The sequence below is a fragment of the Astatotilapia calliptera genome, chromosome 16 (genome assembly GCF_900246225.1).
Source record: "Astatotilapia calliptera chromosome 16, fAstCal1.2, whole genome shotgun sequence".
In the NCBI taxonomy this organism is placed as follows: domain Eukaryota; kingdom Metazoa; phylum Chordata; class Actinopteri; order Cichliformes; family Cichlidae; genus Astatotilapia; species Astatotilapia calliptera.
This window is the reverse complement of record NC_039317.1, coordinates 6,711,155-6,729,063: the sequence shown is the minus strand read 5'-3', so window position 1 is coordinate 6,729,063 and position 17,909 is coordinate 6,711,155. Positions and strand designations below refer to the sequence as shown.

General features: G+C 41.9%; 1 protein-coding gene across 4 annotated transcripts in view; it reads right to left on the bottom strand.

Annotated features, from left to right (window-relative positions):
• Positions 1 to 17,909, bottom strand: part of man1a2 (mannosidase, alpha, class 1A, member 2) — a 144,362-nt gene that overhangs the window by 26,168 nt on the left and 100,285 nt on the right. For all 4 annotated transcript variants that reach the window (XM_026145360.1, XM_026145362.1, XM_026145363.1 and 1 more), the window contains 3 exons: positions 10,450 to 10,544; positions 2,173 to 2,296; positions 1,846 to 1,939 (listed from right to left, as the gene is read on the bottom strand). In XM_026145360.1, coding sequence (XP_026001145.1) covers positions 1,846 to 1,939; positions 2,173 to 2,296; positions 10,450 to 10,544 — 313 coding nt within the window. The remainder of the gene's footprint in view (positions 1 to 1,845; positions 1,940 to 2,172; positions 2,297 to 10,449; positions 10,545 to 17,909) is intronic.

Below are 17,909 nucleotides of genomic sequence, written 5' to 3'. Positions count from 1 at the left end.
TGCTTTTGGCTCATAGTCTGTGCACTTACAAGTGCATCAGTCTGACTGCCAAGCCACCTATCCATCCATTAATGAGCCTCTCCATTTATCTATCTGTCCCTGAGTGCTCTTCATTTGTTTTGTCAAGTAAAACTAATAAAATGGAGACTTAAGAGTGGCACCATCACCTCATCTGCTTCTCTTTTTTCCCCAGTTTCTCCATCTTACTTTGGGTGCTGTAAAACTGAACAGGCTGAATATGGCACTCTCTTACCATGGCAACTATACCTAGGACAAAAAAACCTCAAACACTATATATTCAATTTGAAACAGATTTCATCTTTTCATTTCCTCTCACTGAACTAAAGAGCAAACCCCAAGCAGATTGTCATATCTGATCTTCAGGCAAAAACTATGGTGCTCCATGAAAAAAGTGTGCACACTGAAAGGGTATATTTTAAAAACCACAATGCTTTAATATTCTGTTGGAATTCCTAGATAACAAACACCAGACCCATATATAACCACATATCAGTCAACTAGCATCTAAGTCTCTGATGTGAAAGACATGCTTAAAAAATGAATGAACAGATAAATAAACAAAGAGAAATATTTAGTAGCCCCTATGAAAGATTGGACAATAAACTGAAATACTCTTAAGTACTGTTAGGGGTCAACGAGCATACATTCAGGGCTCTGTGTGTGTGTGGGTGTGTATATGTTTAGACATCTTTGTGAGGGCAGAAAATTTGCACACTACTATACTTGTGGGGACCAAATGTTGTTTTAGTGTCAGGGTTAAAGTTGGGTTTAGGCTGAGGATTAGGATTAGGCATTCATTTTTGATGGCTAGGGTAAGCGGCTAGGGAAAGCGTTATGTCAATGAGATGTCCTCACTAAGATATGAAAAGGAGTGTGTGTGTGTGTGTCTGTGTGTGTGTGTGTGTGTGTGTGTGTGTGTGTCTGTGTGTGTGTGTGTGTGTTTTAACCAGCATTACATTTACAATCTGCAGAGTTACTGATTATATTATATACAAAAGTTTCATTTACTACAACACTCTGTTGGCCTTCTGTCCAGCTAAAAAACACTTCTCCTTACTGCTTGCTTATATAAAGGAAAAAAGCAACAGAAAACGGTCCAGTGACGCACTTTGTGTCCAAACCCACATTTGAGTTAGCATTGACTTTGCCTCAATACAACAGCAATCATTCTTTCTATTATTATTTGTGTTTTCCAATGTATAATTCAAAACTTGATGTACCCCTGACTAATGCTTGCTGTCTCTGCAGATCATTTTTTCAGCAGAGATATAATTAAAGAAATGACTGCTTTCAGAGAAAGAATAGTTTGCCACTGCATGCCTAACTTTACTTCAAGAGTTCTTCATTTCCGCTGGCTGACTGCCGAGTGTAATCGATATACTGGGAATACTACATTCCCCTTATTCCATTTTCTTCTACTCCATTCAATTTGTTCTCATTAAACAAGATCCATTATGCTTTTCATCTTTTCTTCACTTAGTGATAATCTGTTCTCATTCTCTTCATTGCTCTCCTGATTCCATGATCATTTCAAGCTCACAAGAACATCGACACTTCCCAAATGCAGCAATGCAGGAACTCGAGCATTAAATCATATTTAATGCTTAAAAGAAATGCTTCATTACAACACTGGAAAAGCCATTTCACCCCAACAAATGGAACACTGAAATGTATGAACAGTTCAGCAAATGCAGGATTTAAGCTAATGTCTAATCATGAAAAAGTAAAACATCAAAAAAGTCATAAATTAATGCTAACAACTACAATGCTTTAATGAGAGCCCTGGAGCTATGCGATAATGTCAACACAAATACATGTACTTACGCTGGCCCCAGCGGCCCGTCCGGGGGTTCAGGTAGTTTGGGTAGAGCCCGTTGGGTCGGTCCATTTTGGCTAGTAGCTTTCGGATGTGCATCACCTGAGAGGAACACCAGTCGGATCGGTTTTAATCCAAACAGGAAATGTTCTCCTTTTTAATCTAAATATTTCAGCACTTCTATTTTGAATGTGGTTTCTCTTATTTAAGATAAAAGGCTATATTTTTTTTCTCAAAAAACTGTTGGCATTTTCTAGACCGTTATCCGCAGTTAAATAACAAATCAGCACGCCAGCATGAAAATTAGGACATATAGTGTACATTCATACTATTACCTTCTGATAGTAGGCTGGGTTTCCTGTCAGGTAGGTGAGGTGAACAAACTCCATGTGGAGGGTCCCAAACTCAGCCAGGATGCTACTGCCTGCTGACGCCCAACCCCAGTTACGGCCGACCCCACTGAAGAAAACAAGAACAAACAAGAACAAAGAAATTACACTTGGTCATGGTGGCAAAGGGTTAGGTTTCAACTTAAACCAATGATGGATGGACAGTTTGAATAAGGATTTACGTGTCAGTTTTTAGGGCAAGGATTTTCAGATACCTGCCTTATTCACATTATCAGAGCCCAACAAGGCTAGCAGGCCTTCATTCTTATCATCATCATGGTTTCCTCTAATGTTTCTTATCTTGGATCTATCAAGGAATTTGTATAACCAAGACATATGCTAACCATTTCCCTACTGTTGCCTTTAACAATGCGAAAAAAAGACAAACACATTTGTCATGACCAGGACTGCACCACATCATATCATCAATGGCAACACCAGATTAAATTAAACATGATATAAAAGTATCATGTTGTGATATCACAGATAAATGCCACACATTTTAATTCCACGCTGTGCACACAAGACGAAACTCCCAGGAACATGTGAGAGCAAGAGCCACATTTCAGCCTCTGTTAAGGATTTAGTATTTAAAAAGGAAGCTACTTAAACTATCTCCAACATAATACGTAAGAAAACAGTTTCTTCTAAAGGTGAAAACAACTTATTTTACTACTTGAGGCAAAAACACAGTCAAGCACAACCACACTGTGAAGGCATGCATAATACCAGCAGCTGCAATAAACGTTAGCAAATGACTCCGCTCATCCTTGGAGCTCTCGCTAGCTGCACTCCATAAGACAGGAAGAGCACATGGTTCATGGAAATTACCGGTACTGATGCGGTTACACTGAAGTAAAGAAGGGTTTAAAGATACAACATGCCAGAAAAAACATTTTCATTTTCAATTTTATTATGTTGCAACCTTTTTAAAAGCTACAAGGTTACATTACTTTTGTCACTGTTAAACTAAAGTGTTAATCAGTCATGTTGCACTTTTACTTAAAATTAGAAACCATGCAAACTAACTTTAAGAAAGTTTGATACTATTTTAAGTCTTTTAAATGCAGGTGTATTTCAGACTTTTTTAAGGACCTGTGTCAAGTTTAATAGGAACCTAATAAAAATTTAACAGGAATGCAAAAGAAATAAACTTTTTTAATGGCATGTTTTAAATTTTTCATCTTCATAACAACCATATAAATGTGCTAATATGGTATATAATCAATTTAAATATCTTTTGGTCTAGAGAAACACAGCAGAGCTTCAGGCTGTTCATATGCTCTGAAGTAAGAGTTGCAGCCAGTAAAACATCATCTTCAGCTTTACATGACAGGATGCAACATTAATAGGCTGTGACTTGTGTGTTTGTGTGTAAAGCACCTTATATAAACAGGTTTGTCACTTATTGTTTTTTCTGGTTTAAATTCCTCTGTGTACAGTTGTTCCCAAGGGTATTTGTGGTGCGTGTGACTGTGTAGCTATGGATGGTGATCTGTGTACACGTACACATACACACACACATAATAACTGAATATGTAGCGACCAGCAATGATGTAATTTGATTTCATTGTTTCATGCTGAATAAGAAAATGTAAACTAATAATAGAGAGGGCAGGCTAGGACAGGAGAGAGCGTACACATGAGGCATAAAACTGCACAAAGTTTCTCATTCTGTGCATGGGTGAAATGAAAGGGAGGAGGAAAGAAAATGAGAATAGAAAACACTAACAAGAACAGAAAGAGATGAATGTTAGAGTAAGATTATACATCAGGCAAGCAGAGCACTGTTAGAACCTGCATTACAAACAGGATGGCTACATGTTTCTAAAAGTTGAATTTAACACTGGTTCTGGATTTTTTTGCAGCTTTTTATAAAACTAATTAGCACAACTTCCAAAAAATTCCCTCAACACTTGGGCTTGGCTTTATTGAGATGCACACACACACACACACACACACACACACACACACACACACACACACACACACACACACACACACACACACACACACACACACACACACACACACACACACACACACTTTCTGAGTTTGGAAGACCTAAAAAGAAAAGTCAAAGCCAACTTTTAAATACATTAAAAGCAATGATTTTACTTGTGAGGTCCAAGCAGCAAAACTGTGAATGTGTTTCTACCTTTTATTAACTCTTTCAGTGGATTCAACAGCACCTTAAAAATGTGTATGTTGGTAAGCAAGATGGCGCCGCGTATGGATGCCCTGGTGCTTCAGTGCGTTACTTCTGTTTTGTTTTTGTGCATAACTTCTGTGTCTGGGCACTCCTCTGGATATTCTTACACCAGAGAAGAGCTTCTTAACTACAGGACTACAACACCTGTGGATTTACTTCCAATATTTGTCGCATCTGCGGCAGATTTACTGCAGACTGTGATCAGGAAAGTGAGACGCCGAAAGAGAGGTAAGCGAGCCGGCGCACTCGTGCGTCTGAGGAGACGCGGACTGCGAACTGCTCTTCCTGGGATCTTCCTTTCCAACGTACGCTCACTCAGGAATAAGATAGACGAGCTGGCCCTGATGAGAAGCATGAACAGAGACTTTGCCTCCTCCTGTGTCTTATGTTTTACGGAGTCGTGGCTCAGTGAGGACATCCCGGACTGCGCGCTCAAGCTGGAGGGCTTTCATCTGCTGCGCGCGGACCAGCAGGCCTCTCTCTCTGTGGTAAGACCAAAGGTGGAGGTGTCTGCTTCTACATTAATAGTGGCTGGTGCACAGATGTAACAGTGATTGCTCAGCACTGCTCTTCCTCTCTGGAATATCTTTTTATTCACTGCAAACCGTTTTATTCTCCGCGGGAGTTTGCTTCATTCATCCTGGCCGCTGTTTACATCCCGCCAGATCCGGATGTGCAGGCAGCTCAGTGCGCACTCGCGGAGCAGATACTGCACATGGAGCGGACATTCCCGGACTCTCTCATCATTGCTCTTGGGGACTTTAACAAAGCCAATCTGAGCCATGAGCTTCCCAAATACAAGCAGTATATTAAATGCCCGACCAGAGAGGAGAGGACATTAGACCACTGCTACAGCACGATCAGCGGGGCCTATCGCGCGGTGCCGCGCGCTTCACTCGGACTTTCTGACCACGTCATGATCCACCTGATCCCCGCGTACAGACAGAGGCTGAAGCTCTCCAAACCTGTCGTGAGGACTAAAAAACTGTGGAGCAACGAGGCTGTGGAGGAGCTTCGCACGTGTTTGGAGTCTACAGACTGGGACACAATGAAGGCTGCTTCTAACAGCTTGGACGAGTTTACGGACACTGTCACCTCCTATATCCACTTCTGTGAGGACAGCATTGTGCCATCACGCACCAGGGTGAGTTATAACAATGACAAACCCTGGTTTACTCCTAAACTCAAAAAGCTGTGGCTGGAAAAGAGAAAGGCGTTCAGAAGTGGAGACAGGGACTGCTACAGAGAGGCCAAGTACAGGTTCACTAAAGAAGTGGACGTTGCTAAACATCAGCACTCTGAGAAGATGCAGCAGCAGATCTCAGAGAATGACTCGGCCTCTGTGTGGAAAGGTTTTAGGAATATCACCAACTACAAGCCTAAAACCCCCCACTCCACTGACGACTTGCTCTTGGCCAACACCCTTAACGACTTTTACTGCCGTTTTGACGAGCCATCAGGCAGCCTTCACACCTCCAACGGCCCCAACAATAGAGACACTTTGGACACTCCTTCCCCCACCTCTCCCCCCTCCATAGAGCCATCACCACCTTCAAACACTTCACCTACAACACCCCCCTCCTCACCCCACACAAAGGAGGATTTCACACCACCTCCTCCCACCACAACTCTTCATATTCATGAAGCTGCCTGCTTCATTCCCTTTATTCCATTTTCTTCTACTCCATTCAATTTGTTCTCATTAAACAAGATCCATTATGCTTTTCATCTTTTCTTCACTTAGTGATAATCTGTTCTCATTCTCTTCATTGCTCTCCTGATTCCATGATCATTTCAAGCTCACAAGAACATCGACACTTCCCAAATGCAGCAATGCCATAATCCCTGTCCCCAAGAAACCTAGGATCACTGGACTAAATGACTACAGACCCGTGGCTCTGACATCTGTGGTCATGAAGTCATTTGAGCGCCTGGTTCTCTCCTATCTCAAGACCCTCACGGCCCCCCTCCTGGACCCCCTGCAGTTTGCATACAGAACCAACAGGTCTGTAGATGACGCCATCAACATGGCTCTACACTTCATCCTGCAGCATCTGGACTCCCCAGGAACCTACGCCAGGATCCTGTTTGTGGACTTCAGCTCTGCCTTGAACGTCTGGTGTCCTGGTGCAGCCACAACAACCTGGTGCTGAATGCCCAGAAGACAGTGGAGATTATTGTGGACTTCAGGAAGCACACAGCCCCACTCCCCCCATCATCCTGACTGACACCCCCATCACCTCTGTGGACTCATTCCGCTTCCTGGGTACCACCATCACCCAGGACCTGAAGTGGGAGCCCACCATCACCTCCGTCATTAAGAAAGCCCAGCAGAGGATGTACTTCCTGAGGCAGCTGAAGAAATTCAACCTGCCAACACGGATGATGATGCAATTCTACACTGCAATCATCGAGTCCATCCTCACCTCCAGCGTACCACCTACCGTGTGGTACGCTGGAGCCACTATCAGGGACACACAGAGACTGCAGCGTGTTGTGCGCTCTGCTGAGAAGGTGATTGGCTGCAGACTCCCATCTCTGCAGGACCTGTACACCTCCAGGACACCTCCAGGACACCTCCAGGACACCTCCAGGACACCTCCAGGACACTGGGGCGTGCAGCTCGGATCTCAGCTGACCCTTCTCACCCTGGACACAGTCTGTTTGACCTGCTCCCCTCAGGCAGGAGGCTCCGGTCCATTCGCACCAGAACCTCTCGCCATAAGAACGGTTCCTTCCCCTCTGCTGTTGGACACATGAACAATAACCGTATGACTGTTCCCACCACTAACACATGACCCTACGCTGTGTTCACTGCAGCATTCCATGTTCGGCACTGATCACCACCTGCACTCATGTATATATCTATCTACTTAGCACTTTTAATTCTTATTCTTATTTTTATTTTCATGTCTATTTTAGCGTAATTTATGACAGTATGTTTGCACTGAAGGACCGCAGCAATTTCCTAATGTTGTAAACCTGCTCAACATTTGGCAATGAAACCCTTTCTGATTCTGATTCTGATAAAACACTGCACTAAATACTCAGTGTCAGATGGTATTTTTTCTATTCTTACATCTGTATGGCATGTCATGTGCCTGCCTGCTTCAAGTCCTCTACCATAATCCCTGTCCCCAAGAAACCTAGGATCACTGGACTAAATGACTACAGACCCGTGGCTCTGACATCTGTGGTCATGAAGTCATTTGAGCGCCTAGTTCTCTCCCATCTCAAGACCCTCACGGCCCCCCTCCTGGACCCCCTGCAGTTTGCATATAGAGCCAACAGGTCTGTAGACGACGCCATCAACATGGCCCTACACTTCATCCTGCAGCATCTGGACTCCCCAGGAACCTACGCCAGGATCCTGTTTGTGGACTTCAGCTCTGCCTTCAACACCATCCTTCCAGACCATCTCCGAGACAAGCTTTCCCAGATGAATGTGCCTGATCCCATCTGCCGGTGGATCACTGACTTCCTGACGGACAGGAAGCAGCACGTGAGGCTGGGGAAGAATGTCTCGGACTCCCGGACCATCAGCACCGGCTCCCCTCAGGGCTGTGTTCTTTCTCCTCTGCTCTTCTCCCTGTACACCAACTGCTGCACCTCCACCCACCAGTCTGTCAAGCTAATCAAGTTCGCAGATGACACCACCGTCATTGGGCTCATCTCGGACGGGGACGAGTCTGCCTACAGGAGGGAGGTTGAACGTCTGGTGTCCTGGTGCAGCCACAACAACCTGGTGCTGAATGCCCAGAAGACAGTGGAGATTATTGTGGACTTCAGGAAGCACACAGCCCCACTCCCCCCCATCATCCTGACTGACACCCCCATCACCTCTGTGGACTCATTCCGCTTCCTGGGTACCACCATCACCCAGGACCTGAAGTGGGAGCCCACCATCACCTCCGTCATCAAGAAAGCCCAGCAGAGGATGTACTTCCTGAGGCAGCTGAAGAAATTCAACCTGCCAACACGGACGATGATGCAATTCTACACTGCAATCGAGTCCATCCTCACCTCCTCCATCACCGTGTGGTACGCTGGAGCCACTATCAGGGACAAACAGAGACTGCAGCGTGTTGTGCGCTCTGCTGAGAAGGTGATTGGCTGCAGACTCCCATCTCTGCAGGACCTGTACACCTCCAGGACACCTCCAGGACACTGCGGCGTGCAGCCCGGATCTCAGCTGACCCTTCTCACCCTGGACACAGTCTGTTTGACCTGCTCCCCTCAGGCAGGAGGCTCCGGTCCATTCGCACCAGAACCTCTCGCCACAAGAACAGTTTCTTCCCCTCTGCTGTTGGACACATGAACAATAACCACATGACTGTCCCCGCCACTAACACATGACCCTACGCTGTGTCACTGCATCATTTCATGTCTGGCACTGATCACCACCTGCACTCATGTATATATCTTTCTACGTAGCACTCATAATTCTTATTCTCATGTATATATCTCATGTATATCTCATGCACATATCTTTCTTTCTACATAGCACTTTAATTCTTATTGTTTGCACTGAAGCACCGCAGCAATTTCCTAATGTTGTAAACCTCAACATCTGGCAATAAACCCATTCTGATTCTGATTCTGATTCTGTATGATATCGCTCACAGGGGATATTGCTAATACAGTTAACATAGACACACAGCTCTGGCTGTGTGCACTGTCTACCTGCTGGTCAAACCTTCTGTCTGCAAGGAACTGTAAATCACAGCAAAGCTGACCTAAACCGAGAGACAGGGAGACTAAAAAGTCTAGTGTATAACCATTATGTATAAACCATTTCAGGTGGCTACATCATGAAGCTCACTGAGAGAAGGCCAAGGGTTTGCAGCGCTGTCAAAGCAAAGGGTGGCTACTTTCAGGAATCAAAAATGTAATGTAATTGAGAGTTATTTATCAATTTATCAAGGTTTAAATTAATAATAATAATAATTATAATAATACATTTTATTTGAGGGCACCTTTCTAAAACCCAAGGTCACCTTACAAAGAGAAAAATATATCAATAAAACATAAGATTAAATTAAATGGTTTCCCTGGATTTTAAGTGTTCAATCGGGTGCTCAATAGGGAAGGCGAGAAGTTTATTATTAGCCTGCTTTATCCATTCCAGAACCAGTGCGTGCTAATGCTTGTTTGGGATTATTGTCCTATCAGAACACCCTCTCAGCTGAAGGTGACAAACTGGCTTCCCTCTGAACTTTGACGTTGGTGTTCAAGGTCATGACAGGCTTGAGTCTTCATAGCTTCTAGGTTGTTCCTTGAACATCTTAACTAATTTCCTCTGATCTGAGGGTGAAAGTCTGGCTCTTCTTTCAGACAAAGTGGTGATACATCTAAGTAACACGTACTTAGTTGTTTGAACTGATGCTCAGTGTCTGTAGTTGTTTACAAATTACTCCATCAAGCTTCTGGAGTGGTGTTTCTAAAGCCCCAAACTCAACCATATTGAAAATGTTTGGACTACGCTTAAATGACGGGTCAGTGCCAAGACACCAACCATTGAACTCCACCCATTCTGCCAAGAAGAGTGTCAAATATCCAGACAGAATTATGCCACAAACTTGTTGATGGCTATCTGGTCAAGATTCAACTTCCAGAGTGGTTTTTAACCAGATATTAGTGAGGTTACATGTATCAATTAGAGATAATCCAAAACAAACTCAAATGTATGTGCTTTATTCTTGTTTTTTAAATTCATTAGAGATGTATGCTGCCCTAGAAAAAGAACACTTCAAAGTAATCAATAAAACACGTGACCATGACATTCGTGCTCGTGATGAGTGGATGTAAACTTCCAACCACAACTGTAGTTAAGTAAAGCAAACTTATATCTGTAAACTCTTCATTAGTATTCTGGTGAAATCTGTTAAATCTTGTGTAGTCTCAAAAGAAAACTGGCATTTCTGACCGTGTGGAATTTATTTCATACTCATTTCAGCATTTAAGAGAACCTAACAGATGATGGGATGGTTTTTAGTGGTAGTGTCACTAACCTCTTAAGGTTGACCATGGCCCAGGGGATACCAGTGGGGGTGTTGAAGGCAGGAAGCAGCTTCTCAGCTAGCTGGACTGCCTTCAGTTTGAAAACCTAGAGAGTGTGAGAGAAAGGGTTCACGTTAAACATATACACTTCATTCATTTGCCCGGCTAAATGTTCGACTCAAAAACCTGACAAACACAAGCATAAAACAACTGCCAACGACCAAACAAATGCAGAATGTTGGATACTGGGAGAGACATGAGTGCTAAATGACGGCCACAGAGCTGAGCAGATTTTTGGAGAATACAGAAATCTTAATATATGCAAAACCTCCCTTCAAACTGTGCTGCAGTTTGAGAGAAATACCGATATCTCTAGGGAGAAAACCTTGCAGGGCATAGGACACAGTCTAGATTTCTATTATCATGACTGGCGTCTAATTTCTACAGACTGATGCAGAGAAATGGACATGTGTTCGTTTGGAGATTACACAAGTTCTGCTGCTAGTTTGACAGATGAAGGCTCAGAAGCCCTTGCTGCAGCGCTTGTTCTTTTCTCAGCTTGCCAATCAAAGAGATAAAAGGAAACTAAGGTTATTCTACTGCTGAACTAACTGAATACCAGTAAATGCTGAAAGCTGAAAATGCCACTGTGGATGTTGTGAGTCAGCTCAGCAGCGACTGAGACGACAACATCTACTGAAAAGACCTTTTTCCAGCAGCAGGCGTTTACTTTCATCTGCGGTCAGTTGACATTCTAATAAACTATCTTACACATTTTACATCATATTTGAATAGAACAGAAAGAAGATGGCTTTTGTTTCCATTCTAAATTGCACAGGACCTTTATTTTGCTTTTGTTTCTGTTTGATGTCAGTGAGATGGGATATTCTTAATATGGTCATCTAAAGGACACAGATCCAGCTGTGAGAACAGAAGCACACCTGCAGAACGGGTGGGTGGTTGTGGTGGGAGTGTGGGGGGGAAAGTGGTGTAGTGTTGCAGGAATGCCAGTGAATGCCGATGTTATGGCCTTTCAATAGTCAAAGTAAAGAGTGAAAGCGATTTATTTTTTACTCTAATTTTCTCTTTTATGCAATTAAAATAGTACAATTACAAATCCTCTTTGGGGGTTGCGTCAGTAAGGGTATTCAGTGTAAAACTCTGCTAAATCAAACATGCAACCCACTGAGGTGACCTCCTGTGGCAGGGAGGAGCCAAATGTAGCCTCTTTATATATTTTATTATAAGAGTCATAATAAATTTAATCTGCCTTGCAATAGTTTTACATCATGTTGTATGTCCACATATAACTGACACTAGGAAGACAGACATGTTTTGGTGTGCACGGCTTTATGCACACAAGTTCAATCTCGTGTCCTGCCTGATTTTTAAGCTACTTTTAAAAAAAGTTTCCAACAGCCATTTTTGTAAGGCAACATTAAACATGGATGTAGCTTCTGGGTTGAAAAAATTAAGCCAATGCATAAGTGCCTAAAAACCTGCATTCTATCTGAAAACCACCACATGTCAATAACAGTTATTACCAACCCCCAGTGGTTGGTAATAACTCTAATAAACATTAACACAAGAGAAGAAGACACCCTACAATGAGTTAAAACATGAACTTGTTACTTATTACTGCTTCAAAATCTTATTTGGTTTTCATATCTACCCATTTTCAGTGATATCTACTTTAATAGCAGGAAATTAACTAGGCTTATAATTCCTTTGTCTCTCTCTTTTCCATATTTTTTAAGAAACCTATATCTGACAACTGCATAATAAAACGCGAAATTCTGTTTTTGGCGTGCCACCCCAATATTTTAGTGCCCCCCCATATGGGAACCCCTAAGAAATCATTCTTAAATAATTCTCTCCCTCAGACACTAAGACAGGCTTCGGTCTCATTACTGCATAAAGAAGGAAAGGATCCTACCTGTTGTGGCTCCTATCGACCAATAAGCCTTCTTAATGTAGACTTTAAAATCTTATCCAAACTGCTAGCAACCCGTTTGGAAAGAGTTCTCCCTTCTATTATATCAGACGAACAGACAGGCTTTATTAAAGGAAGACATTCCTTATTTAATATACGGTCCCTTCTTAATATAATATACTCCAAAAATCATAGCACTGTCCCTGAGGTGGTGATCTCACTGGATGCTGAAAAAGCATTCGATCGAGTGGAATGGGGGTATCTTTTTGCAGTCTTGAGGAAATTTGGTTTTGGTGACAGTTTTATATCTTGGATTCATCTTTTATATACTACGCCACTGGCATCTGTTTGTACTAATGATGTGAATTCTGAGTATTTTACTCTATCACGTGGTACACGTCAAGGTTGCCCACTCTCACCTTTACTTTTCACTTTAGCAATAGAACTTCTCTCTGTGACTCTCAGAACCTCACCTCTGTTTCAAGGGGTTATTCGTGGTGGTACGGAATATAGGGTTGCTCTGTATGCAGATGACTTATTACTATATGTTACAAATCCAACAATTCAAGTATTTCCTCTATAATGAAAATACTTCTGAGTTTTGGCTCTTTCTCTGGGTATAAGATTAATATACAAAAAAGTGAATGTTTTCCTATAAACCCAGTTGTAAAAGAGCTTAGACAGACAGATTTTAATTTCCATTTAGCTTCTTCAGGTTTTAGATATCTAGGAGTGCATATTACCAGTTCATTTAAAGCTTTGCGAACAGCAAATCTTAACCCTTTGCTGACCTATGTAAGGTTGGCTTTTCAAAGGTGGGCAAATCTTCCTGTATCACTTCTTGGCAGGATTAATATTATAAAAATGAATATCCTACCTAAATTCCTCTATCTTTTTCAGTGTATCCCATTGTTTCTACCCAAGTCCTTTTTCAAATCTGTGAATCAAATGATTTCATCATTTATATGGGCAAATAAGACCCCCAGGATTAGTATGTCCTCACTACAACAGGGTAAGCTCAGTGGGGGTCTTGCTCTGCCCAACTTGATGTTTTATTATTGGGCAGCCAACATTCAGAAGTATACCTATTGGCTGCCTGATCCTCAGGCATCTTGGTGTTGCCTTGAGGCTCAATCATGTTTCTCTTCCTCACTCCCAGCACTATTATTTTCATCCCTTCCCGTTTCCCTGTTACGATTCACAGACAACCCCTGTTCTAATTGGCTCTCTAAAAATATGGTATCAATTCCGGCGTCACGTCAATTCTGTCTCTGCTTCTGCTCTGACCCCAATCTGCAAAAACCACCTCTTCCCCCCGTCCCTGGTGGACTCCTCCTTCCGTATATGGGCAAGAAAAGGTATCAAATGTTTTTATGACTTCTTCAAAGATAACATTTTTCTCAGCTTTAGTGACCTTTGTTCTTTGTATGATTTGCCCTCGTATCATTTGTTCCGCTACTTTCAAATAAGACACTGTGCATCTTCTATCTTGCCAGAGTTTCCAAATCAGCCTCTCAAGCCTTGGTGGGAAGACTTATTCCAGTTGAAGCCTCACAGTAAGGCTCTAATATCACAAATATATACTTTAATTACGGCATCGGGCAATTACTCAACCAAGAAAATTGCCTCGAGTTGGGAACAGGAACTGGGTCTTCAGTTTGTTGAAGGTTACTGGGACAAAGTAATTGACAGAATTCATTCTTCAGCCTCATGTGCAAGACTCTCCCTTATTCAGTTTAAGACGGTATACAGATTACACTTCTCAACATCTAGATTATCTAAAATATACCCCAGCATTCCTGACCTGTGCAACAGATGCAACACCTCCCCCTGTGATTTAACTCATATGTTTTTTGCCTGCCCGTCACTTCAATTATACTGGACTTTTTACTCTGAAGTGCTCTCTCATGTTTTGAGCGTTACTCTCAAACCATGTCCACTAGTTGCCATTTTTGGTGTTTCTGAGGACGCCACCCTGAACCTTAGTCGTAAGCAACTGGATATTATCGCTTTCACTTCACTGCTGGCACGGCGTCGCATTTTGCTGTCTTGGAAAGCTTCTCACCCTCCAGCCCGATCACTTTGGCTGGAAGATGTTATGTTCTTTTTAAAAATGGAGAAAATAAAATTTAGACTCAGAGGAAATGTTAATAAGTTCTCACAGATGTGGCAGCCTTTTATCATTTACTTTAATTCGTTGAAAACACTTACAACAGACTGAACTTTTGTACCACAGGGTTCCCTTTTGTTATGGTTTTGGGAGGGAGTTGATTTTTTAAATAATTTTTTGTTTTTTGTTTGTTTTTTGTTGTTTTCTGTGCGTGGGTTGTTGTTTTTTCTTTCTTTTTTCTTTTTTCTTGTTATCATCCGAATTTTAAAGGCATAATTTGTTTTGATATATGTCTTTATATCCGTTGGTACTTTCTGCATTGGGCCTGATATGTCAAATTACATGTGCAAAACTTTATAAATAAAGAGGAAAAAAAAGAAAAGAAATAATTCTTGAGGCGACACTGATCATGTCTGCTTTTTGCAACCAAGATGGCGACTGTGGAAACGCTCATCTCCAGGCTTCAAACGGAGCCTTGAGAAACCAGTGAGTGATCATGCTACCTACATCCATGTCTTATAGAGTCTATGGCCGAAATCTTGGCTGCGTGTAAGGAAGACACGTTTGAAGAGTCAGGAGACACAGGTTAAATTAATATAGAAGAAAACAAACAAAGTGGACAATATTGTAGAGCTTATGGTCTGAGTTGAAAAGATACAGTAAATGTAAGGACTTAATACAATATTATATTTTCAGTTGATATGCCCACTACTTATGGTAAGCTACATTAAAAATGCTGTATAACAAAAATGAACTGTTGTGCTTTGTTCTTCTTTTTTTTTTTAACCTCATATTGTTAATTGTTAATAGCATCTGCATGGTTACAGTCTTATACGAAAACTATCATTCACTGTTACATGCCATGATAAGTGGCACTGCTGCTGTTCTTTTTCTCTTGTCTTCCAGGTGTAGAGCTTCCACCTACTGGTCCATTCAAATTGAACTGCTACGTATTTATTGGCTGATCTGAGCACAGTAAGCCAATTATACAACATTCAGAATATAAAATCGTGCAAAGTTAAAACAGTTAATCAAAAAAACATGATTATTGAACATGTGTGCTTATAGGAGGTGGGAAAAATATCATCACAGAGTCAATAAATTAATTAATAAATCAATGAAGTTCATGGAGTATTTGCACCAAAGAAATCCTATGAACTTAACAGAAGTTTCCACAATAATCAACAGAAACTGGGAGGTCTGGGTGAGCTGATATGGACCGACTCAAATCTGATCTCACTGCAGCACTTTAGTGAAGTGTGAATGGCAAACATGTTGCCAGTAAAAAGAAAATGGTTCAAGAATGCCAGGCCTGTAAAAAATTTCAATTTCCAGTTTTGCAATGTGTATTTCACTCATGGAGGACAGTTGTGGGACAAATGCCCAAAGAGGCCTTTATATAACTAGTAGACAGCAGTGCCACTGAGAGAAGTGGTTCAGCACAGGGCAGACGGAGGCTGATTCATCAACACAATCTGTCAGGGCTGAACAGTTTTATAGAGAGACCAGATCTATGGAAAATTCCTGCTGTCTCACAAAGTAAGAGGGAGCAATAACACATGCTGGTGTTTGCAGAATACTTAAGCAGCCAGGGGGACACTGTACAGAAGACTTGGAGGTCAAACTGTGGAGTTAAACATGAAACAAATAGAGACAAGGGGAGGGAGAGTGGGAATGACGCCGTCAAGCCGATGCAAAATAGGCCTGCATATGAACAAGATATGAATTGCATGAAAGGAAATGAAGAAAATTTACTCAGAAGGCTGAGAAGGGATGAAAGAGGCAGAGAGGAAAAGAATGATGAAAAAGTAGGCTGGTATAGACGGGACCACACCCAGGACAAGACTATCACATCTCATCTGAGGGCAGATGCTGTCCAACCAGTACTGGTGGGATTTTTATCAAACAGGCTGAATTATCTCAAACCAAACACACACACTACAAAGTAAAGGAGGACGGCTGACAAAATAAACTGAGACCCAGCTGAGCAACACTTATAAATGTGTGCAGATTTAAGATTGTCTCACAGTACAAGTAGCAACTTAAGTACTTAGAGGGGAGTGAGAAACTGTACAACTGAACCATGTTTGTTCTGTGTGTTTGAAAGCTTTCTTCAGAGACATTGCACACTGTAAATGTGACTTTTACCTTCCACAACAATAAAGACTATTAAGGGCAACTTTGCTATTCTATGCCTCTTCTACACACATTAATATTTTATAGTCATACTGGTTTATTTTTAAAACACCAAATAAAACTATAATTTCAAGCAGGTACACTGTACGCTTTAGGAAACCTATGACACTAGCAGAAAATGATGGCAGTGTTGTTTCACTGTGCACGGTGTGTAAACAGCCGGTTAACTGCTGGGGATCACTTACAGAACTGTGGGCGTATGTGGAGCTGAAAAGCTGTTTCTTCACGCAGTGATAATGGCACGCCTATATTAGCAATTCCTATGGAGAGATTTGCCTTTACCTTCTGCACCCGACTGACTTTTTTTTGTGTCAGGTTGTGAAAGTTGCACTGTGCATGTACTCAGCCGTCATAAACCTTTCCATCTATCCGTGGCCTGTTGGCTGGGTGCACCGAGGCCCTTGACAAACTTTTATTGGCAATCTTGCTGCTGATGCCATCAAGCAGGAACAGGAGCCAAACGACCCACCGGGGAAACAGTCAGCCGCGTTCACAGATAAAATTGGACTCTTTATGATAATCATTTCCCTCCACTGCCTCCATTTACATGCAGAGCTACAAGGAAAAAAAATGTTAAGGAAAAGCAGCCAGAAACCAGATAGGTTTACTTTTCTAACAGACAGCACCAAAGAGAATCAGAGACAGATGTAGTGTTTCTGCTTAATAACTATCCGTACATTTGCCTGACTGATGCATTGCTACACTTAATACATGTAATGTTTGAGCCATTTTACTTGTTTTGAGGCAATTAAGCCTGATTTGAATCAAACTTTGTCAATGACTGCATTATTTAGTGAAAGTCATGTGGACATTTTTGGTACTAAATTTGTAGAAAAGTATGACAAGTGTAGCTTGATTATCCATTTATCACTTACAGTATATGAAAGGTTGTTGTTGTACCATCAGATTACATAAATGGGGCCTGTTTTGCTCTTTCCCAGCTTCATATTTTTAACCTAAGGTTCTCCCAGAGTTAGTAAAAATTATCATACTAAATACTGCATGACTTCCAAACTTCTTGATGTATGCTCAATCATCTAGGTAAGTAAATCTCCAAAAGTTGATTCTGTTCATCTGGATGCAGCGTTTTGTGGGAGAAACGTTTCGTCACTCATCCAGGTGACTTCTTCAGTCTCAGCTGACTGCAGGTTTCCCCAATCTTATAAACAGTACATTTGCATAATGACTGAAACCAGCCCACTGAAGGGACAATGGGCTGGGAGTAGAGCAGG